Source organism: Microtus oregoni, unplaced genomic scaffold, assembly GCF_018167655.1.
Source record: "Microtus oregoni isolate MIOR12 unplaced genomic scaffold, Mior012 000032F_ref0000030, whole genome shotgun sequence".
Taxonomy (NCBI): Eukaryota; Metazoa; Chordata; class Mammalia; order Rodentia; family Cricetidae; genus Microtus; species Microtus oregoni.
This window is the reverse complement of record NW_024543091.1, coordinates 11,751,692-11,774,675: the sequence shown is the minus strand read 5'-3', so window position 1 is coordinate 11,774,675 and position 22,984 is coordinate 11,751,692. Positions and strand designations below refer to the sequence as shown.

Sequence of the window (22,984 nt, the reverse complement as noted above, 5' to 3'; positions counted from 1 at the left end):
CAAGGAATCTTTAAAAAGAGATAATGGAGGACAGGACGGCATTTCCCCCTTCCTATCCTCCTGACCTCAGGTTCCTCTCTTAGGAAGCAACCACTGTTTCCAGCGTCTACAGAGGGAGTCTTCTGGAGAGAGACAGTCAATTTCAGGCTACCCACAGGGTTTTTGTTCTTTTGAGACAGGATTTCTCTATGTGGCCCTGGCAGTCGTGGAACTATTTAGACCAGGCTGACCTTGAACCCACAGAGATCCATCTGCCTCTGCCTCCTGAGTGTTGGCATCAAAGGCATGTGTCATTGTGCCTGGCTCACAAAGTTAATGGTGGCTTTTTATGTATGATATTCAAATTTTTCTTTCTTAACCATATATCTTAGACATATTATTTTCTTTTCTTTTTCATTCTTTCTTTTTTTCTTTCCTTCTTTCTTTTTCTCTTTTTCATTTATTTATTGGTTTTTCAAGGTGGTCTATCTGTATAGCCCCGATCCCTCCATAGACCAAGCTGGCCTCTAACTCAGATCTGCCTACCTCTGCCTCCCAAGTCACCTGGCTTTGCACCTTAATTTTTAAAGACAGGATTCTTTATTGAGCCCAGAGAGCTTGTGGATTCCGTGCTGGGATTACAGTTGTCAGAGCCGTACCTGAGTTTAAGTAGGTGCTAGGGTTTCAGAACTTCACTGCCAAGCTATCCTCCCAGCTTTTTTCTTTCTTTCTTTTTTTTAATCTTTTAAAGAGGCGGGGTCCTCAAGGATCATCTGCTAGATAGCTGAGCATAAATTTGGGTTTCTGATTCGGCTTCTGGAGTGCTGGATTACAGGCGTGCACCATCACGTCTGGCTAGAGTTCTCAACCTCTTATTTTTTGCAACAAGGTCTCCCTGGCTAGCGAGAACTCTATGTAGACCGATCTGGCCTGGTACTCACAGAGATCACCTACGTGCCTACGCAGCGCAGGGATTAAAGGTGTGAGGCTTCCAGGAAGCTGAAGCCTGCCGCAGCTGACGGGTCATAAACCAGTCGGCCCCGCACCCCAAACTCAGCGAGGCGGGCGCAGCCCAGCGGGCGAGCACAGACACTCGGGGGCGGAGCCCGCCGAACACACGCGGAAACTAGGTCACAGAAGCAAAGGTTTTTGTGCCGATCTTTACGACACTGTCGTATTCGCTGGGCCCCGGCCGTAAAGCAGGCTCGAGTCGGCCAGGCCAAGGCCGCGGACCGAGCTGCCATGGCGGACATGGAGGATCTTTTCGGGAGCGAAGCGGAGAGCGAGGCGGAGCGCAAAGGTGCGGCGAGCGGGCGGGCAGACTCCGCGGATGGGCGCACGGGGCGCCGAGTTGCTTTCCGGCCGGAGGCGCTCCACCCGGCACCGTGGTGCTCCCACGCTCTTGCCCAGCGCCCCCTGCATGCCCGGCGGTGCCAGCCTCTCCCAGGAGACGAGCGCGGAGTCTGCGCCTGGAGGGCCAGGGATCAGCCTGGCCTCGTGGGGGGAGCAGTCCGGGGACGGGTGGTCTGTGCCCCGCTGTGCACACCTGGCCAAAGGAGGGGTGGCAGCGGCTAAGTTCACTGTTCATCGGGCCTGATAATGCCTTCCCGAGTGAGACAGGGAGATGATGGGGGGGACTGCAGATGCTCATGAAGGGTCTGGGGGTGGGATGGGGACCAGGGTGGAGCTGTGCCGAAGGACTGCGCGCTGGAGATGAGTGCCCTTGGAGAGCCCGTTCAGAAAACTCTTTTCCTTGTCTGTGATGTAAGAATGGGGGCACTTTGGGGGTGTTGGAGAGAAGTGACAGAAGATTTGGTGAAGAATGAATGGGTTGTATGGTGCATGGAGGTTTTTCTAGCACAGGGGCTAAGAATATTTGGATTTGAGATATGAGTAGCAGTGATTTGGAATGAGGAAAAGATCGAGACAAACCTCAGGATTCTTGCAGCCCTCCAGGCCCAGATGAGCCTGCATCAATGTCTTTTTCCTCGCCCCTTCCCCCCGATTTTTGCCAACTCTAGTTTATTTGTAATCACTGCAGTGAAGGGAGCAGTAGGTGAAAGTACAGAGAAGAGAACGGAATTCTGCTGTGAGAGCTCTGGGCAGGATCAGCCCCGAATACTTCTGCATAAACTCCCGTCCCACAACTTTTGCTAGTAGTTTTTCCTCTTTGTTTGTTCTTGTCTCTTTGAGGCACAGTTCTATGTAACCCTTCCTATGACTTCCATCAGGTTTTTCATTTCATTCATCCAATGAACAACGATCCCTATAATTTTCTGTTATCTTGCCAGGTGTTGGGAACATAATCATGAGGAGACAGGTTCCCCCTCCCCAGCGTGGTTTTTTTTTTTTTGATGCACAGTTGACGAGAAGCGTTGGTTAGTGAGATGTACCCTACCCTGTAGTGCTTTCCTATAGCAACACAAGGCACTGGGAAGTGGTCTATCGAGATGATTGCAATTCTAAGCTGTTTTTCTGTCTTTTCTTCCTTTTGAAAACTTCTAAGGTCATTACAGTGTTCTTCCATCTTACCTAAGTTAGCGGACATTCTCAGGTTTACTTCTGGGTCTGGTGTGCTCTTCTTGACAATGGCTCTTGATCTTTAAGTTGGAATGGACATGACAGAGTAGTACTTGGTAGGCCTGCTTGTTTGTCTGCCTTGCCACCCTCACCCCCAGCCCGACTCCCGGCTGCCTCCTTCCCTTCCTTTTTTCCTCTTTCTTCACACGATCTGCTGTGTGCATTGCCTTTGTTGACTTTATATTCCCGAATCTCTTGCCTCAGGGGTGCTGGTGTTACATATGTGTACCTCCACTCCCCACTAGTCGTTATTTCATAGTTTTTATTTCTAGTGTAGGTTGACCTTGTGTCTTGTTGCTATCCTGCAGCTAATACATTAGCTGTAATAGTTTTTGTGGCGTCTTTAGGGTTTTCTACGTCTGAAGCCATGCCATCGTGATTAGAGACAGAGTACTGTTTCTTTCTCTTACCTGTGTAATTTTTCTTGCTCTGGTTAGCACTTTCTTTATAATATTGAATGGGAGTTGCAAAAGTAGATATTGTTCTTGACCTTAGAAGGAATGTATTTAGGTTTCTAGCATTACTTATGGTTTATAAACATTGATTCTATAAGGCCAATAATGACATTACCACTTCCATTCCTGACTTTAGTAATTTGAATCTTGTATTTTTTTCTTTGACAATCTGACTAAAGGCTTAATTTTGTTAATGTTTTTAAAGAATGAACTTTTAGCCAGGTGTGATGGGGTGTCCCTGTAATCCTAACACTCAAAAGGCAAGAGTATTGGTGGAATTTTAGGTCAGCCTGGTCTACATACGGGTTACAGGCCAACCAAGACTACAAGAACCCATATGATGGGAAAAACAAACAAAACCAAAACTTCTGGATTTATTGGTTTTCCATTTTTTTTCCATTCTTTTTCTTTGTTATTCTCTTGCTGATGCTATTTTGAGCTTTTCTCCTTTTTTGGTTTTTTGAGACAGGGTTTTTCTGCATAGTCCTGACTGTCCTAGAATTCACTCTGTAGACCAGGCTGGCCTTGAACTCACAAAAATCTGCCTGCCTCTGTCTCCTGAGTGCTGGGATTAAAAGTGTGTGCCACCACTGCCCTAGGTTAGGCTTTATTTTCTTTTTCTGATCTCTTAAGATCTTGATACCTTAAAGGTAGGATATTGTTTGAGATACTGTTTCTTTTAATGTAGGTGGTTGTAGCTATACATTTTCTTTTGAGCAGCACTGCTTTTCCTTTTTGTCCCCTAAGAAAATATTTTCAGTTTCATTCATCTTAAAATAATTTCTAGTTTATCTGTGGTCATTAATCCCTTTAAATTATTAAAATTTTAAAGCATAGTTGCAAGCTCTGAAAGTCTAGGTCAGGCTGAATCATGCTTAGGAGTTGTGTTCTTTCTAGCACATGCCAGCCCTGTTGTCAGCACTGCAAAGTGAAAAAAAGGTGTGTTTGTTTGACAGTTTTTCTTTGTTGTAATAGGAGCAGCGGGGCTGTGTCCCCGGCACCTGGCCGCCCACATGGCTAGCTTATGCCCCAAAATAATTACACGGAAACTGTATTCTTTTAAACACTGCTTGGCCCATTAGTTCCAGCCTCTTATTGGCTAGCTCTTACATATTAATCTAAACCACTTCTAATAATCTGTGTAGCCCACGAGGTGGCTTACCAGGGAAGATCTTAACCTGCGTCTGTCTGGAGTGGGAGAATCATGGCGACTCCTTGACTCAGCTTCTTTCTCCCAACATTCTGTTCTGTTTACTCTGCCTACCTAATTTTATGTCCCATTAAAGGGCCAAGGCAGTCTCTTTATTTAACCAATGAAATTAACATAAGACAGAAGACTCTCCCCCATCATTTCCCCTTTCTCTGTTTAAACAAAAAAGAAAGGCTTTCACTTTAACATAGTAAGATTACATATAACAAAACAGATATTAAGCAAGAATTGCAGTTACAATATTTGTATCTATTTTATCTTTTATCATAACTAAGGAAAACTATAACTATAACTAACCATTCTTCAACTCCATCAAAGACTCCAGAAGGATATAATATTACCTAAGCAAACAAGAAATCCAAAGCTCTAGAAATGACAGAGACATCTCGCTGCCTGGATAGTCACCCAAAGTTCCTCTGTACCATTGGGGCATCCATCTTCGGCCTTCAGGCCCATAGTATCCAGAGACATTTCCATGAAGCAGGAAAATTCAAAGACAGTTCAGTCACTTTCTGCTGTGTCCTACAGAATGTCTCGCAGACTCTTTCATGAGTCATGAACCCCAAAAGACCGTCTCACCTTTAGGCAAGTTCAGCAGTCCTCTCTCTGCGGGTTCTCTGTGTCCATTTTATGCAACAGTCCAGGCAAGAGCAGTTTCTTGCCCAAATGGCTATCAAACTCCATAAGGATCCTCTTCGATGCCCATCTTCCTCTCGAAGTAGATTGGTGCCTCCAGGAGCAGACATGTCTCATTGTCATGAAAAGTCCTAAGTTATTAAAGTATTTTAAATGCCATATTCTACAGCCTTTGAGAGATATGAAGAATGCCTATCTGAAATATATATATATATCTAGAAAATCTAAGTAACATGACTACAAACTTGACTATTATTTATGATTATCCATCAACCTATATTTCCTAATTATACATTACATTTTAAAAATGAACTACACAATCACAATACCTTAATCAAGATCAGAAATACATATACATATAACAAAATTGACCTTAAAATCCATACCAATGCAAATTATTCATACCTATATCATTTCCTCCTTTAAATGTAAAAGAACATTTATAAACAATATTTTGGGAACATGGGTACAGTTTTTTCTCTCCAAACTGCTTCCTGCTGAATGGGGGCGCTGTTAATCAGATCATTTAGGGTGTAACCTGTGTGCCAGGTTTATCTCAGTTGGCAGTTGAGTGAAGTAATTTTTTGAGGGTGTTCACAGCAACTTTTTGGGAGGTTGTGGTCTATCATACCATATTGGGATAGATGCAATCCACAGGGTCTGGTCCTCTGTGAAAACAAAAGAAGACCCGCACCAAAGCATCATATCCTTAGACCCAAATTTTGAAATCGTAATACCCTTATGATATCCGTTCTGGTTCCATTTGGCAGTCCATATAATGAAATGTCTGTCTGTACTTAGCTCCTTTACAGTCAAAAATTTTAAAGAAAACACAATGTACATAATCCAGATTCTCTGTGAATTTTCCATTTTTACGTGGCTTATTTTTACTTTATTTCTCTTAATCTATAACTATCTGTACTCTGTCTCTTTAAAGACTTTACCTTTTTTTTTAAACCATTAATTTTATTCTCTCTTTCTATTCTTTTTCTTCTCTCTCTCAAGCCTACGTACATTCATCCAACAGTGATGGAGGAAGGTCATTGGTTAAATAAAAAGAAACTGCTTAGCCCTCATTGGTTAGAAGATAGGTGGGAGGAGTAAACAGAACCGAATGCTGGGAGGAAGAGGAAGTGAGCTCAGACTCCACAGCTCTGCTCTCCGGAGCAGATGCCTCAGAGAGAGACGCCATGCTTCCAGCTCCCAGGCAGACGCACACGATGAAGCTCCGACCCAGGACAGACATAGGCTAGAATCTTCCTGGTAAGCGCACCTAGGGGTGCTATACAGATAATTAGAAATGGGCTAAATTAATATGTGAGAATTAGCCTAGAAGAGGCTAGATAGAAATGGGCCAAGCAGTGATTAAATGAATACAGTTTGTGTGTTGTTATTTCGGGCATAAGCTAGCCAGGCAGCCGGGCTGCTGGGGACGCAGCCCCGCCGCCTCAAATTACTACACAACAGTGTGGTCTTTTATGTCTGAATCTGTTTTATTGTGAATTTGTAACATTTTTTTACTATCCAGGAGCATTTCTTAAAATGTTAAGCACTTCTTAAAAACTTAAGTTGCACCATGTACAGGTGATACGGTACTGTCTGTGTCCTGCCCAGTTGAAACCTTAACTGTGCTGTTTTTACCATAATTACAGTAGTTCCTGCCTGAGACCAGCACAGTTCAGCATGGCAGAGCTGAGCCAAGCCGCTCCTGCCTCAGAGCCATTCGGTCTCCCTGAGCCATACACAGTTCCAGGCACACAGCAGTCCACATTGCCATCAAGCAAGCCGTAGAGCTTTAATCCAAATGCTCCATTCCAAAGCTCTGTCTCCCGCAGGTTCCAGACAGAGATTGCAATGGCGGCACAGCCCAGAAAGCCGGCATTTTAAAACAGCCAGTTTTTTCCTGCTGCTGAGTCAGGAAAATTTCAAAATGGAGGACGTACCATTTTGTGCTAGCTCTGGGGCCGCCAGGTAGGAGCGGCACTCAGCACTTTAATTCTGAGACTGAGCGTGTGGCACAGAAACTCTTTTCATCCAAGTTACATCCAAATCTGACATGCAGAGCACTGTGCAGTCTGAAAACACGTCTCTGTATGGCAGCAGGAATCCGCCATGCTCTTCTGCCTGCCTAAGCCTGATTCTACAGTCTGCCCAGGTGCAGGCGGGGAGCGCTGTGCCATCAGCAGGGTCTCAGAGCACTCTCCTTCAGATCCCAAGCGGGAACACAAACATCCAGTCCCATAAGATCCATTGAAATGCTTTAAAGCCAGAGTTCACGCTGGCAGCACAGCCCCAAGAAGCTGCGCTTTAAAATGACACAGCGTTTTTTTCTGCTGCTGTTGCCGAATCAGGATATCTCTCTACAGCACACCACCAACAAACAGCAAAAATCTGTGTTAAACTCTCTCTCCCTTATTTTTAAGCCTTCTCAGGTTTTTAAGTGGATTTAGTCCATCACGTTGGGGGCTGCATCCTCAGCACCCGGCCGCCCACATGGCTAGCTTATGCCCCAAAATAATTATACGGAAACTGTATTCTTTTTTTTTGGAAACTGTATTCTTTTAAACACTGCTTGGCCCATTAGTTCCAGCCTCTTATTGGCTAGCTCTTACATATTAATCTAAACCATTTCTAATAATCTGTGTAGCCCATGAGGTGGCTTACCAGGGAAGATCTTAACCTGCGTCTGTCTGGAGTGGGAGAATCATGGCGACTCCTTGACTCAGCTTCTTTCTCCCAGCATTCTGTTCTGTTTACTCCGCCTACCTAATTTTATGTCCTATTAAAGGGCCAAGGCAGTCTCTTTATTTAACCAATGAAATTAACACAAAACAGAAGACTCTCCCCCATCATTTCTTTCCACTGTTGAATGCCTGTTTTTGCTCTGTAGTTTGTGATGAAAAATCCGTTGTGATCCTTACAGAGGATCCCTTTTATCTTGCTGTTTTCACAGTTCTCTGATAACTTGGTGATGTGTTTATGTGTGGATCCCTTTAAGTTCTTCCAGTGTGGCATTGATGTTCATCAAGCTTCTTGAATGTGACGACTCATCAAATTCGGGTCATTGTTTCTTTAGCTATGATTCTCTTCCAGAAGGCCATAATGCACATGTGATGTGCTTGATGGCCATGTGCAGTTTTTTCTTATACTTACGCTTTTAAGCTCTGTTTATTTTTCTTCTTTTCTCCTCCTCCTGTATTTCTGGTACAGGTTCCAAGTAATGGTACCTGTACCAGAAATGTGGGTCTGTGTACTTCTTTGTGTGGGTGAACTAGGCAGTGAAGGGTGGGGCTGGGTAAGGTAAAACATGAAGAGGTCTACATTATTTATTTATTTACTTCAGCTTTTTCAAACAGGGTCTCATGCTGTAGCCTAGGTTAGCCTAGAATTTAACTATGTGGCTCAGGCTAGCCTCGAATTTGAGTTGATCCCTTTGCCTCAGCCTCCTGAGTTGATTATAGGTGTGGGCTGCTGTGCTTGACTACTGTGAGTTTGCTAAGTTTTCTTAACTGAACATTCTCCTGGTTCTTGAAACTTCTTTGCCTCTGGAACATCGAGAAAATTTTGCCTGTTCGTGTTTGCCTTTTATCAAGTTGAGATGGACTTTTAGAGTTCTTTACTTTGCTGACATTACCTTGTGTTTGCACGACCCCCTAGATTCTGATTCCGGGTCTGACTCAGACTCTGATCAGGAGAATGGTGCCTCTGGCAGTAATGCTTCTGGCAGTGAGAGTGACCAGGATGAGAGAGGTGAGTCAGGACAGCCCAGTAACAAGGAACTGTTTGGCGATGACAGCGAGGAGGAGGGAGCCTCCCATCACAGCGGCAGCGACAATCACTCTGAACGATCGGACAACAGGTCAGAGGCTTCCGAGCGATCTGACCATGAGGATAATGAGCCCTCTGACGGAGAGCAGCACAGTGGCTCTGAGGCCCACAACGATGAGGATGAGGAGGGTCACAGATCAGATGAGGGGAGCCACCACTCAGAAGCAGAAGGTTCAGAGAAAGCACAGTCGGACGATGAAAAATGGGACAGAGAAGATAAGAGTGAGCAGTCCGACGATGAAAGGATGCAGAACTCTGACGATGAGGAGCGGGAGCAAGGGTCTGATGAGGACAAGCTACAGAACTCTGACGATGACGAGGAGAAGATGCAGAACACGGATGATGAGGACCGGGCCCAGCTTTCTGACGATGACAGACAGCAGATGTCTGAGGAGGAAAAGGGGAATTCTGATGACGAGCATCCTGCAGCTTCTGATAATGATGATGAGAAGCAGAATTCGGACGATGAGGACCGGCCACAGGTGTCCGATGAGGAGAAAATGCAAAACTCTGATGACGAAAGGCCACAGGTCTCAGATGAAGATCGGAAGCATTCAGATGACGAGGAGGAGCAGGACCAGAAGTCAGGTAAAGATTCATGGGAAGATGCGACTCAGTAGAAACATCTGGGTGCAGCCTTGCTCCATTCTTGTTTCTTTCTAAAGATTTTTTTATCATACTTTATGCAGGTGGCTGTGTTCCCTGCATGCATATCCGTGTACCACGTGCGTGCAGTGCCCATGGAGGCCAGAAGGGGGTGTTAGGTCCCCTGGAACTGAAGTTAGAGCAGGTTGTGAGTCACCATATTGTTGCTGGGAACTGAACCTGGGTCCTCTGGAGGAGCAGCTGGTGCTGTTGACCACTGCGCCATCTCCCCATTTCCTTTATTCCCATCTTTATTATGCTGTTTTTCATTTTTGTTTTCTCCTCTTCTATCCTTTTATTTTCACCTTTTAAAACTCTCTCACACACTCTTTCTGCATTCTTCTAAATTTCCCTGTTTGTTTTCACTGTCTTCCCCTTCCATTCATACATTGAGAAAAATATTAAAGAGCATAGTCTTAGAGAAGCTAAATGAACTGCGTTGGTTCCATTTTCCTGGGAATTAACAAGCACATTGACAGATTTGCCTGCAGTAAATGGGTCTCCCTCCCCTTTATAATTGTCAGCTAGATTGCTCAGCTCAAATCAACACATTCTTCATATAGGATATGAAAATATTTTAGAGATTGAATTCTTTGTATTATATAAGTCACCCCACTTAGGTTAAATCTTTCTGGAGTAGTATATGGATTGCTTCATTTCTGTAGGGCACTGGTCATGTTAAATTAGTTTGGTTCAGTCTTGGGAAGCTTAAGTACAAAGGGAGAATTGATTGCTCCTGTAATATCTTACGAGGAGCATTCAGAAACACATTTTGACTTTTTTTTTTAAAGAAGAGGACAGGATATTTCCCAATATGGGTTTAAATCTGCATAGACTGTGCTTAGGGCTCCATAAGTATTTAGTAACTAGTTCAGAATAAGATTCTCTGTAAGGTTATCAGAATGTTTAAGCCTTATACAGTGCTGGCAAATTAATTCAAGAATGGGTAAGAGAATCTGCTAGCATTACAGGCATGCACCACCACAAGCAACTTTTTAATTTTTTTCTGTGATGGGCTGAACCCAGGCCCTTGGTCATGCTAGACACACACTCTGACTGACTGAGCCACACCTCCACCCTTTGGTTTGTGTGCAGTCTAACTAGTGTTGACATGTTTATAGATTTATGCAGCTACCACTGTCTTGATACAGGACAACATGTTATGAGACACATTTTATAGCCATGTCCCTTGCCTGTACCTAACCTCATCACCGACTGATCTGTTCTGTCACCGTGCTTTTGTCTCCTTGTGCCTCGGCCTCATCAGATCTAGGACTACAGGCACTGTCTCTGCCAGGCTAGGTTTTCTTCTTTGACTCAGCCTAATATATTTTATATTGATACAAATTGTTACGTGTATCATACTTTTCTATTTGTTGCTGAACTGGACTACTTTGCATGAAGTTGCAGTTTCTCTGAAAAGCTTGGATGTGATTATGCACACCTTCTAATTCTGCTCTTTTAGAATCTGCAAGAGGCAGCGATAGTGAAGATGAAGTTTTACGAATGAAGCGCAAGAATGCAATTCCATCTGACTCGGAAGCAGATAGCGACACTGAGGTGCCCAAAGGTAGCCCTTCTATTTCTTTGGTACCCACGTGTAGTTCATGACTCTGTGCTTTTAAACCTTTGTAAACTTCTAAACCTTGACACTGCATGACTCACAGAAGACTGTGTGAACCTGCTTCTTTGTTTATAGTTTGAGTGAATTTATCAAGGGGGGCTGAGCCTCTGTACTGTTTGGAAGTGACAGTGTGTTCTTTAGTCAGAATAAGGAGAGTACTGGACTGACTGTCCTTACTGTTCTCAGACAGTTTAATATTAGATGAAGGCATGAGCTTTGACTGGGTTACAAGAAGAGTTCATTCATGTAAATGCAGGTTAAGGTTGTTGCAAAGGTGGAGATGTACATGTTCATCTCTGTTCTGTTTGCAAATGGCAGGTGGCCACGCAGTGAAGATGTCAGTGTGAAAGTCAGCAGAGCTGTGGTAGACGCTTGGGGACGTGCAGCTGCACTACGCTGCGTGGTAATAGGCATTGCTCCAAAGCTCCGAGAGGTTATCTTAAGGCAGACATTTCGAGGGTCACCTGTAAAGAAAAGGAAAGCTAGACAAGATAGCAAACCCTGAGGTTTACTTAAATATCTGCTCAGGAGTACGCTTTGGAAACAGATGACCTGCTGTGTTTGGCTGGTCAGATTTCTTACTAGCTATAAAATAGGGTGATGAAGGCAGAGGAGTTCGAATTGGTAGGTGGTGTCCATTGTTTCGTTTCGGTCACCAGTGTGTTTTGAGGCTGTACTATGTACTGTGACTGTTGTAGGCACTGGGAGTATGGCCATGATTGAAAATCATCTCCTTTGTAGAACTTGCCACCTGGTGCCTAGGTTTGCAGACTGAGGAGACATGTAAACCTTACATGTACAGTAGTTGGGTGGTGATATGAGCTAAGAAGGGAATACTGAGGGAGGGGGAAGGCACAGACATGTTTCTGTTTTACTGTATAATGAACTTCAGTACTCTGGTCACCTCCGCCTTGCTGTCCAGTGATTTTTTTTTTTTTTTTTGTCCCTTGTCACATTAGTCTAGAATACACATCTCATAGTGTATTCTAGACTGTGTCTTTACCAGTTGTTCTAACTGTTGTAATTACAATTTTAAACAGACGGCTGGCTCTCTGACCACTCTTCTGGTTTTCTCTTTGCTTGCTGCTTTGATATGCACCTCAGTGATGTTCTGCCTGTGAGGGTGGGGCTGACTAGACATAGACATCTAACTCTGACATAGAATGTGTTAGCCCAAATTTGAAGATTTAACCTGGAAGAAACAACTGGCTTCTAAACAGTAAGAGAAAATAAAAGGATACAGAGATGGAAGAGGAACTGCCTATGCTTGTACCTGTCTCTGCACACACGTGCCACAGTGCCTGTCTCTCTGCATACATACCTCTCAGTGCCCTTCTCTCTGCACACATACCTGACAGTGCCTGTCTCTGCACACACGCGCCACAGTGCCTGTCTCTTTGCATACATACCCCTCAGTGCCCTTCTCTCTGCACACACGCGCCACAATGCCTGTCTCTCTGCATACATACCCCTCAGTGCCCTTCTCTCTGCCCACACGCGCCACGGTGCCTGTCTCTGCACACATACCCGACAGTGCCTGTCTCTGCACACATACCTGACAGTGCCTGTCTCTGCACACACGCGCCACAGTGCCTGTCTCTCTGCATACATACCCCTCAGTGCCCTTCTCTCTGCCCACACGCACCACGGTGCCTGTCTCTCTGCATACATACCCCTCAGTGCCCTTCTCTCTGCCCACACGCGCCACGGTGCCTGTCTCTGCACACATACCCGACAGTGCCTGTCTCTCCACATACATGCTACAGACCTAGGTTTCTGCCATTTCATGATGCTGACCCAGAACTCTTGGGACGTTAAAGTGAAGACCAAGTGTTAACACTCTGCATCTTTCCTTCTGCACTGAAGACAATAATGGAACCATGGATCTGTTTGGAGGTGCTGATGACATATCTTCAGGGAGCGATGGAGAAGATAAGCCCCCTACTCCAGGACAGCCTGTGGTAAGTCAGGGTATTAGTGTGAGTTGACCCATACTCAAGTAAGACAGAGTCTCAGATGAAGACTCTCTCTTTCTCCAAGAAGTTTCTAACTAAGTCGTCATATGAAAATACAGTGAGTGGATGACTTTCTGTGGGAACCTTGGTTCCAGGGAGGCGTAGATGTGACTGCGGCTACCATGAGATGGTGCTGGGCCTCACAGGCTGAGAGCATGGGGACCTGGCGTTTAAAAACCTTTCACTTTATTGTTTTCCTTACTCATGCAAAGTGTGCTGTCTTAGTAATCCTTCCTCCACTCCTTTCCTTTTTATTGGAAACAGGGCCTTGGGCTGGTCTCGGACTCACCATGGGGTGCTAATCTTCTCTGATGCCATTAGCGTGGCTGCATAAGTGCTGACTGAGTGAACACTTCTGTCCGCGAAGGTCTGGCAGATCCTAGGTCACAGTGCTCGGTAGCGACACAGCCAACCGTGTCTTGCCTTTCCTGAGATGTTTTGCAGATAGATGAACAGTGCTGACAACTGAGGGGGCATTAGTCCTAAGATAATATCTTACTATGGTTCTTGCTGGGCATGGCAGCTCATACTTGTAATCCCAGTACTCGGAAGGCTGAGGATTTCTCTGAGTTTGAGGCCAGTGTGGGCTATATAGTGAGTTCTAGGCCAGCCTGGGTGACAGAGTGAGATCCTGTCTCAAACAAAATGAGAACAAAGGGAAAAGCAAACAGTGTTTCTTGCTCCCTTGAGTTATAAAATGTGGAGTTGATCTTGGGCCGATGCCCACTCCCCACAGCTCTGACCTTCTGCCTTCTTGCACTAGGATGAAAACGGCTTGCCTCAGGATCAGCAGGAGGAGGAGCCAATACCTGAGACGAGAATAGAAGTAGAAATCCCCAAAGTAAACACTGATTTAGGAAACGACTTATATTTTGTTAAACTACCCAACTTCCTCAGTGTAGAGCCCAGGTAAGAAAATCAAGATGTCTTCTGAGTGTTGGCTAGAAATATGTGGGTATTAACCTGGTGGTGGTGACACACACCTTTGATCCCAGCACTTGGGAGGCAGAGGCAGGCGGATCTCTGTGAATTAAAGGCCAGCCTGATCTACAGAGAGAGTTCCAGGACAGCCAGGGCTGTTACATGAAGTACTGGGATCAAAGGTGTACACCATCACCGACTGGATGCTCTCTTATGAATGAGGGGACACCTGGTCTCCAAGAAACTTGGTACCTACTGCAGCCCACCAACACTGCAGTGAGAAGCAGACCTGCTGGCACATTAGGACAACAGCTATTCAGCTATTGGTGAAACAATGCTGATGGGGACTCCTAAGTTAACGCTCAAAGTCTTAGGTGATTTTCACGCTTCACCCCAAGGAAAAGGATGTGGCCAGCTACAGTGTATGTGCTCTTTTCTTTGCAAGACTCCTAGAATATGAAAAATTGATATTTTTTTTCTTTTAGATATTGTCTCACTATGTAGCCCTGTCTGGACTGGAACTCACAGATCTGCCTGCCTCTGCCTCCTAAGTACTGGCATTAAAAGTATGTGCCACCACATTGCTATCTGGAATGTTTAATCTTGTTTATAATATATTTCAAATAATATATAACAGCATAAAAATTTTTAATTTAAGCATATTTTTAATGCTTTTAAGTTGAGCTTCAAACTGAGCATTGTAGTTTTTAAAGTTAGGATTTTTGATATAATGGGTTGTGATAACTATAACTACACCATGGCAATGCTCTTTATGAAATAGGATTAATAGTTTATTTTAAAAACCTCTTGTAGGCCTTTTGATCCTCAGTATTATGAAGATGAATTTGAAGATGAAGAGATGCTGGATGAAGAAGGGAGAACCAGGTTGAAACTGAAGGTACCGTGCAGTCTTTGCTTCCCTCCTATAGAGTGAATCTGGGGACACCAACCTAAGTCTTGAGCTCTGAAGGTGGTTTTTGTGTTCCTTGTTCTATCAGCCAAATTAACCATCTGTCTTCTCAGAATTCTTCTGATGCTAGGGATTGAACCCTGGGCCTCTGTATACTCTTCATGGAGCTGCATCTTTGGTCCCTGACATGTTGCCTGGGGGCTAAACCTAGGCCCTTGCAGGTTAGGCTTTTTTGAAAATTGAAGGCAGAGTCTCACTATGTAGCCAAGTTGTTCTTAAACACGTGGTCTTCCCACCTCCACCTCCTGGATGCTGGGTCACAGGCATGAGCCACCATGCTGCCTTTCCAGTTGTACCATCTTCACCACATGCAGCAGCTTCCTGAGTGTCTGGGTGACATTGCTGAAGATGGACCCTGTCTAGGCACAGGTGTCAGAGCTGTCAGTGACCGCTGTGGAAATGCAGGCCAAGTAAGAAAGATGAAAATGCCAATAATTTGCTCAGGATCATTCAACTGGTAGGTTTAGCCTGATAGATGGTTTGGACTTTTATTTGCTCTGCCCTCCACTGTCTTGGCGCTGCAGGCTCATGTATCAGTATTATTTGCTTGGTATGCGTGTGTACTGATTCAGAGTTAGCAGTATTAGTTTCTCATGGCCATTTTAGTGCCTCTGACTTCTTTTTGCTGCTTCTCATTATTTTCATCATTTATATAAATTGATGTGGTAGTTCTTTATTCCTTAATCATTTTAGCAGTTTTCTGTTTTCTGTCATGGTGCAGCAGTGAGTGTCAGTGTGCCCACTGTATGTTCCAGTGTGCACCTTATAGTTTAGACATCAGTATTTTGCTCTAAAACCTCAGGTGCTTCAGAGTATAAAATGTCAGTGTTTATTAGTTAGCTCTCCTTCAGACGCTTGGGATGTGATGGAAAGTGACCCTAGATTTGTTTCTTGGGTGATGGTTGAGACAAGGTGAACAGGCTTAGAGTCAATTGGTGACTGAGCCAGGAACCAGCTATGTGCTCTGTGAGGTTCTGTGTCTTTAGAAGTACTTCCGTGTGCTTCCTTCCTGTAGAATGAGACTTCATAGTGCGTCCTCAAAGACATCTTTCAATGTCTCAGTTGCTAATTCCTATGCTGGATTGAATGAGAATGGCCCACATAGGCTCATACAGTTAAATAGTTGGCCCTCAGCTGGTGGAACTGTTTGGGAAGGATTAGGAGATGTGGTCTTGGAGGAGGTGTGTCACTGGGAGTCGATGAGATGTGAGCTCTCAGCTGCTGCTCCAGAGCATTACTGTCTACCTGCCGCCATGCTCCCTGCATGATGGGCATAGCTCTAACTCTGAATCTGTGAGCCCCAAATTAAATTCTTTTTTTTTCTTTTTATAATTTGTCTTGGTCATGGTGTTTTCATCTCAGTAATATAAAAGTAACTAAGACAATACTTGTATACATGTTCATATATTTATATGTAGCTAACTGCTTTAGTTGGGGTTTCTGTTGCTGTGATAAGCACCATGACCAAAAGCAAGTTTGGGAGGAAAGGGTTTATTTTATCTCACACTTTCATATCATAGTCTATTGTTGAAGGAAGCTGGGGCAGGAACCCGGAGGTAGGAACCAAAGCAGAATCCACTGTAGAATGCAGCTTACAGGCTCTCTCCTCATGGCTTGTTCAGCGTGCTTTCTTGGACATCTCAGAATCACCTGCCCCAGGGATGGTACTGCCCAGGGTGAGCTGGGCCTCCCATATCAATCATTAATCAAGGTAGTACCACAGACTTCACTACAGGCTGATCTGATGGAGACATTTTCTCAATTAATTCTTCCCGAATTTATCTCTGAGTTAAGTTGACAAAAATCAACTGGCACACTAACCTATTGTACACAAGAGAGAAAACAGGAATAGTAATAGATTGTCTTACTTTAATTTCTTAAATTTTTAAAAATTACATATATTTATATGGTGTGTGTGTTTGGTGTGAGCATTTACATGTCCATGTCACACATGAACTTGGGATGTTTCCTTCTCCTTGTTTCCATCTTCTTCTTCACTCCAACCCTGCCTCTTTAGACAGGGCCTTGCCTTGTAGCCCAGGCAGGACTGAGATCCATAGTCCTCCTTCTGCAGTGCTCCTTCCGTAGCACCCCACATGCTGGGAGCACATATGTGCACCACAAGCCGTGGGTCATTCTGCATGAGTGTATTTTCCCCTTTCCTGCTATTTTAGTATGTTTCCCGGATGTAGCACGATAAATGCATGTATTTAATGTACTGTGTTCTTCTGGAAGGACCATCAAGTTTTTAATTTCTGCAGCAGTGACTTATTTTCTAAATCTGTCTGGCATTTTTCCATCTTGCAGGTGACAAGTCCCCATATGTGTGTCTGGTTCCTAGGTCCGTGGTGCTACTTCCTCTACATATGTGTCTACCTCCAAAGTTCTCTTTGGAGTTCCAGCTTTGTCTCCTGTACCTCAGAGCTTCTCAGTTTTAAATGCTCTGGCTGTGAGCTACCGTTGTCGTACTAGCAGCTCAGAAATTCACTTAAACACTTACATTTTTCCTGCTTTTAATTTGTTACAAGAGGATTTCACTGTTGCCTGTTTTTCTGTCACGTACCTACCGTGCTTATTCTGTGACTGCCTGTCTCCCAAGGGAGTGCTCTAGCACCGTCTCCTAAGGCTCTGTATTGTGAAATCTCCCAAGGGAGTGCACTAGCACCGTCTCCTAAGGCTCTGTATTGTGAAATCTCCCAAGGGAGTCCACTAGCACCGTCTCCTAAGGCTCTGTATTGTGAAATCTCCCAAGGGAGTGCACTAGCACCGTCTCCTAAGGCTCTGTACTGTGAAACAGGTAGAAAATACAATTCGATGGAGGGTGCGCCGGGACGATGACGGGAATGAGATTAAAGAAAGCAATGCTCGGATCGTCAAGTGGTCAGATGGAAGGTGAGAGCCACTTGCTGGCACTGGGCACCCAGACCAGTGGAGAGGAGAGAATGCTGTGGACTCCTGACCTTACTCAGGGGCCAGCTCTTGTTAGAGATCTCCACTAGTTACTCCTTGTGGTTTCATAGGAAACCTGAGAGAGCGATAGTTGGAGGTGTTGGGGCTGGTGGGAGACGATAACCTAATGTGAGTTAGGAATCTTAGCCCCCTTAGCCCCATTGCATACTACTCACATGTGAGGAAAAGTTCCTTCCCTGGGAACGGGTAGAGGCGGGGCCTGAACCACAGCAGGTGTGACTTCAGGGAAGTCATTTCCATCACGGTGTCTCTCCTGCATTTTGAATAAAGAGGGAAAAGTGGTTGGATCACACTTTCAGGGAAGTAAAGCTGTAGAGCAAAAGCCTTTAGTTAACATGCCAAGTGTTTTTCTCTTTAGCATGTCCCTGCATTTAGGGAACGAAGTGTTTGATGTGTACAAAGCCCCACTGCAGGGAGACCACAACCATCTGTTCATAAGACAAGGGACTGGGCTGCAGGGGCAGGCTGTCTTTAAAACGAAGCTCACCTTCAGGTAGGTGCTCTTAGGGACATTGCTTGCTTTTGGTACTTGGTCCCTGTGGTGGACTCCAGCACAGTCCAGGGCTGGTTCTTGCTTCTGGAGGCTGAGACTTAAAGGACAGGGAACGTGCTTTCTCGGGAGCCAGGTCCTTCAACCAGGTTTACATGGCTGTGATGTAAAAGAGAATGTCGGTGTATGAGTTCTAGTGACTACTGTCCTCCAGGAGAGCTAATGTGCTTGTGTCTGTGCTGGTCAAATGGACCCTCTGTTTTCAGTAAAACTGAACCGGAGACATCTGGTAATTAGGACTTGTATATGCTAATGTCAGAGGAAAGGCATGGAGTTGGGGGTGTGAATACTGGGGCTGTCCCGTTGCCTAGTGCTGTTGTGTCCAGACCTTTGTGGGAATTTGATCCCGGCAAACCAGAGCACCCTGGGCACTGGTGAGGGTGCTGTGCTGCTTTCTCGAGGATAAGCAGACCCCTTGTCCTGAACGACAGTCTGGAGGGGGCACCAACTCAGAATTGTTAAACTAGGCTTCGGGATTGGGCCTGCATCCATTTCTACTTGTGTGACTTTGGACAGCTTTCATTTTGTGAGATTATCTGATGGGGTAGATGGGAAAGGTCAGATGCAGGGGGACAAAGCACAGTGTCTGTCAGCCCTGCTTGAGCCTGGCTATTTCCTGCCTCAGGTGGCCATGCTATACAAGTTTCTTCACCCCAGTTTCTCTTTTCCTTGTCTCACTGAGCTAGATAAAGTCCACGGCCCTCCAAGCAGACTATTCGATTTTACGGTCTTGTCTACTTCTTTGAACAGAAAGTGGCTGCTGGTTTTGGTTTTTATGATGTGGGTACGACTGGCTCACAAATATATTGATAAACAGTGGGGAATTCCTGTTCATTTCTCACAGGCCTCACTCTACAGACAGTGCGACACACAGGAAGATGACTCTGTCACTTGCAGATAGATGTTCAAAGACACAGAAGATTAGAATCTTACCAATGGCTGGTCGTGACCCTGAGTGCCAGCGCACAGAGATGATTAAGGTATGTTGGGTAAACTTCATCTGGGAATAGTTTTGTGTATTAAGAACAGACTGTAGGGACTGGAGAGATGGCTCAGAAGTTAAGAGCAATGACTACCCTTCCAGAGGACCCGGGTTCAATTCCTAGCACCCGCATGGCGGCTCACAATTCTGCAACTCCGGTTCCAGGAGACCCAACCCCCTCACCCAGACATATATGTAGGCACATGATTATTTTTTTTAATTAAAAGAAAAAAAAATAACAGATTGTTGCCAAGTGGTGGTGCATGCCTTTAATACCAGCACTTGGGAGGCAGAGGCAGGTGCGTCTTTGTGAGTTTGAGTCCAGCTTGAGCGAGTTCTAGGACAGCCAGGACTATATAGAGAAACCCTGTTTCAAAAAGCAAGCAAGCAAGCAAACAAAAAGAACATATTGCCCAAACCGTGTGTTTATCTGTTCATTATGTCTTATTGGACTTCCCTTCCCTCTTCTAGTGGCATGGGCCAAGTTAATTTACTAAGCATACACTAAACAAAGAGATGCAGGGGTAGTGATAAACATATGCAAGCTTTGGGGTTCTTCCCCGACAGGGCTTGAAAGTGACCATCTGAGTTTACATATATCAAACACCACTAAATCATCTACAACTAGTTGATCCTGTCAGAGCTCAGTGGGCTGACTAAGGAGGAGGCGTAGCAGTCCGAGTGAAGACGACCTAAAGTGGAGTCTCACAGAGTTGTCTGAGTTTTGTTTTGTGATGCTGAGGATTAAACCTAAAGCTTGTGGTTCATAGATTGTGAGTTCTGAGTCAGCCTGGTGTATGCTAAGATCTTGTCAAAAAAGCAAGGCAAGAAGTTTATTCCACTTAAGCCTAACAACCCAGGTTTAATCCCCAGCACCCACATTGTGAGAGGATAAGACCAGCTCCCATAATTTAGCCTCTGACCTACCCCCCGCCCCGGCAAAATAAATAAAATTAATTAAAAAAAAAATGTTTCGAGGCTAGAAGGTCCAAGAGTAAGGCAACGGTGGCTGGTGAAGGACTTCCTGCTGCATTCAGGCATGGTGGAAATCCTGTGATGCAGAGGGAGCAAGCTCGCTTCTGTAACAGCCAGTGTCGTGACAGCCCGTCAGTGCTTTAAGTTATCAGTTACCCCTTGGATTAACTAGCTAGGGACTGTTTCCAACACATGAAATTGGCATCACTTTCAAACCATAGCAACTGGTTTATTTGCTCTCTCACAGAAAGAGGAAGAACGCCTGAGGGCCTCCATCCGGAGGGAGTCGCAGCAGCGCCGCATGAGAGAGAAGCAGCACCAGCGGGGCCTGAGCGCCAGCTACCTGGAGCCTGACCGATACGACGAGGAGGAGGAAGGCGAGGAGTCCATCAGCCTGGCAGCCATTAAAAACCGATACAAAGGGGGCATTCGAGGTGAGTGTGGCATGGAGTCATGTCACCTTGTACACGAGCTTACTGCCGGCCACCGGACATCGTAAAGAGTCAGTGTCCTGCCAAGTCTCAGAGACGAAGTGTCTTTGTCCTTGTTTGAGGCTGTCCTGGCAGGGTAGGACCCTCGTGGCTCTCTTCCAGGTGTTTTATTTTTGGAGGCTTTCCTTGGACGGGTCCCTCTTCCCTGTCTCCTGGGCTTTGGGTTTATAGTCATGTACACCACATCAGGCCCCTTGCAAACTTACCCCTTGTCCTTCTGATTTCCACTTTGAAAGGTTGGCGGTTTTTGTTTTCGTTTTGAGAAAAGCTCTCATTCTAGTCCAGGTTGTCCTCAAACTTTCAGCAGTCTCCTGCCTCAGCTTCCTTAGTGCTGGTGTTCCAGGCATAAGGCACCTTACTCAGCTAAGTTGCCAGTTATCAAGAACACGTTACTGAGACATGTGGTGCTTTCTTTGCCTTCCTGCCTACTTTTTTCTAAGCTGTGTTCTGCAGCTCCCTCCTCTCAGTGGTTTTAGTTTGCATTTACAGCACATACTGAATCCCAGACAAACATGTTCTCTTTGATCTCTGCAGTGTTCTGATGTATTTGCTCACTGATGAAACTAATGGCTCAGAGCTGTCTGTAACTCTAGTCCCAGAATTCTATGCCTTCTTTTGGCCTCTGCAAGCACTAGGCACACACATGGTGCACAGACATACGTGTAGACAAAACACCCACACAGTAAATAAAATCAGTAACGTATTAAAAAAAAAAAAAAAGAAAGAAAGAAAAACAGACCTAGAAGCAGCCAGGATGACTGGAATCCCCCTGCCTCAGCTTCCCGAATGTGAGATTGCAGGCTGTGTCACCATGCCCACCTAGTTTTTCCGCTTTTTAAGAGTGGTATTTGAAAGGCTCTACAGCCTCTTTGAATTTCCCCTGTGTCATGTGAAATAAACACTCTGCTAATGGTACCTAGAACCTGAGCTGAGGACTGAACAAGGAGTGTGCTTGGTGCTCATGCCAGTACAGAGTGAATGAGTGTGCCTAAAGCCACTTTGCCCACCTCATCAGCTCTGAGCACGTAACCTCTCAGTTCTGAATGTCATTTGCTGTGTCTGTAAATTGAGAAATGAGGTCTGCAGATGCTTTGGGTTGTGTGTGGCACTGGGTAAAAAGTCAGGGCTTAATGCCTGTTATGGAACTACTGTACCCCTGGACTTCACTCCAGCCCTTCCCTAGTTCACTCTGACAGAGCTGTGTAACCAGATGTCAGTCATACATACCATAGTATAAGGATGCAGATGACCTTGCATCCTATCCTGGCTGTGCTCAGCTGAGTGATACGTTCTACAGACACATAAATTCCCCTTTATCTGACTTTTCTTGCAGGACTTCATGTAATGAGCTGAATGCTATAGAGCCTACCTATTTTGAGAACTCAGTACAGCAGCCTTCTTCATTGTGCCAATGCGAATTCATCACAAAAATCTTAATTGTAACATTTTTAATGTAGAATATTAGAGATGCATTCAAGGATTTTGGTATTTAACATTCAGCTCATTAGAGATTAAAACCAGGTAACTAGTTCAGTGGTTCCCAGCAGAGCAGGATACTCGCCTAGCAAGGGTGTAGGAAGCTGGGAAGGCAGTATATTTGGAAAGGATAGGACTGGGAAGGCAGTATATTTGGAGAGAATAGGTCTGGGAAGGCAGTATATTTGGAAAGGATAGGTCTGGGAAGGCAGTATATTTGTATATTTGGAGAGGATAGGTCTGGGAAAGCAGTATATTTATATATTTGGAGAGGATAGGTCTGGGAAGGCAGTATATTTGGAGAGAATAGGTCTGGGAGGCAGTATATTTATATATTTGGAGAGAATAGGTCTGGGAAGGCAGTATATTTGGAGAGGATAGGTCTGGGATGGAGAGGATAGGTCTGGGAAGGCAGTATATTTGGAGAGGATAGGTCTGGGAAGGCAGTATATTTGGAGAGAATAGGTCTGGGAAGGCAGTATATTTATATATTTGGAGAGAATAGGTCTGGGAAGGCAGTCTATTTGGAGAGGATAGGTCTGGGAAGGCAGTATATTTGGAGAGGATAGGTCTGGGAAGGCAGTATATTTGGAGAGAATAGGTCTGGGAAGGCAGTGTATTTATATATTTGGAGAGGATAGGTCTGGGAAGGCAGTGTATATTTGGAGAGGATAGGT

At 45.0% G+C, this 22,984-nt stretch overlaps 1 protein-coding gene across 2 annotated transcripts in view; it reads left to right on the top strand.

The window, feature by feature from the left end:
* The first annotated feature begins 1,136 nt into the window (after positions 1-1,136).
* Positions 1,137-22,984, top strand: part of LOC121466227 (RNA polymerase-associated protein LEO1) — a 30,479-nt gene continuing 8,631 nt past the window's right edge. For both annotated transcript variants that reach the window (XM_041679888.1, XM_041679889.1), the window contains exons 1-10: positions 1,137-1,279; positions 8,518-9,276; positions 10,799-10,903; positions 12,824-12,918; positions 13,736-13,881; positions 14,707-14,791; positions 17,661-17,755; positions 18,192-18,326; positions 19,228-19,363; positions 20,588-20,774. In XM_041679888.1, the coding sequence (XP_041535822.1) occupies positions 1,222-1,279; positions 8,518-9,276; positions 10,799-10,903; positions 12,824-12,918; positions 13,736-13,881; positions 14,707-14,791; positions 17,661-17,755; positions 18,192-18,326; positions 19,228-19,363; positions 20,588-20,774 (1,801 nt within the window). In that variant the 5' untranslated portion in view covers positions 1,137-1,221. The remainder of the gene's footprint in view (positions 1,280-8,517; positions 9,277-10,798; positions 10,904-12,823; positions 12,919-13,735; positions 13,882-14,706; positions 14,792-17,660; positions 17,756-18,191; positions 18,327-19,227; positions 19,364-20,587; positions 20,775-22,984) is intronic.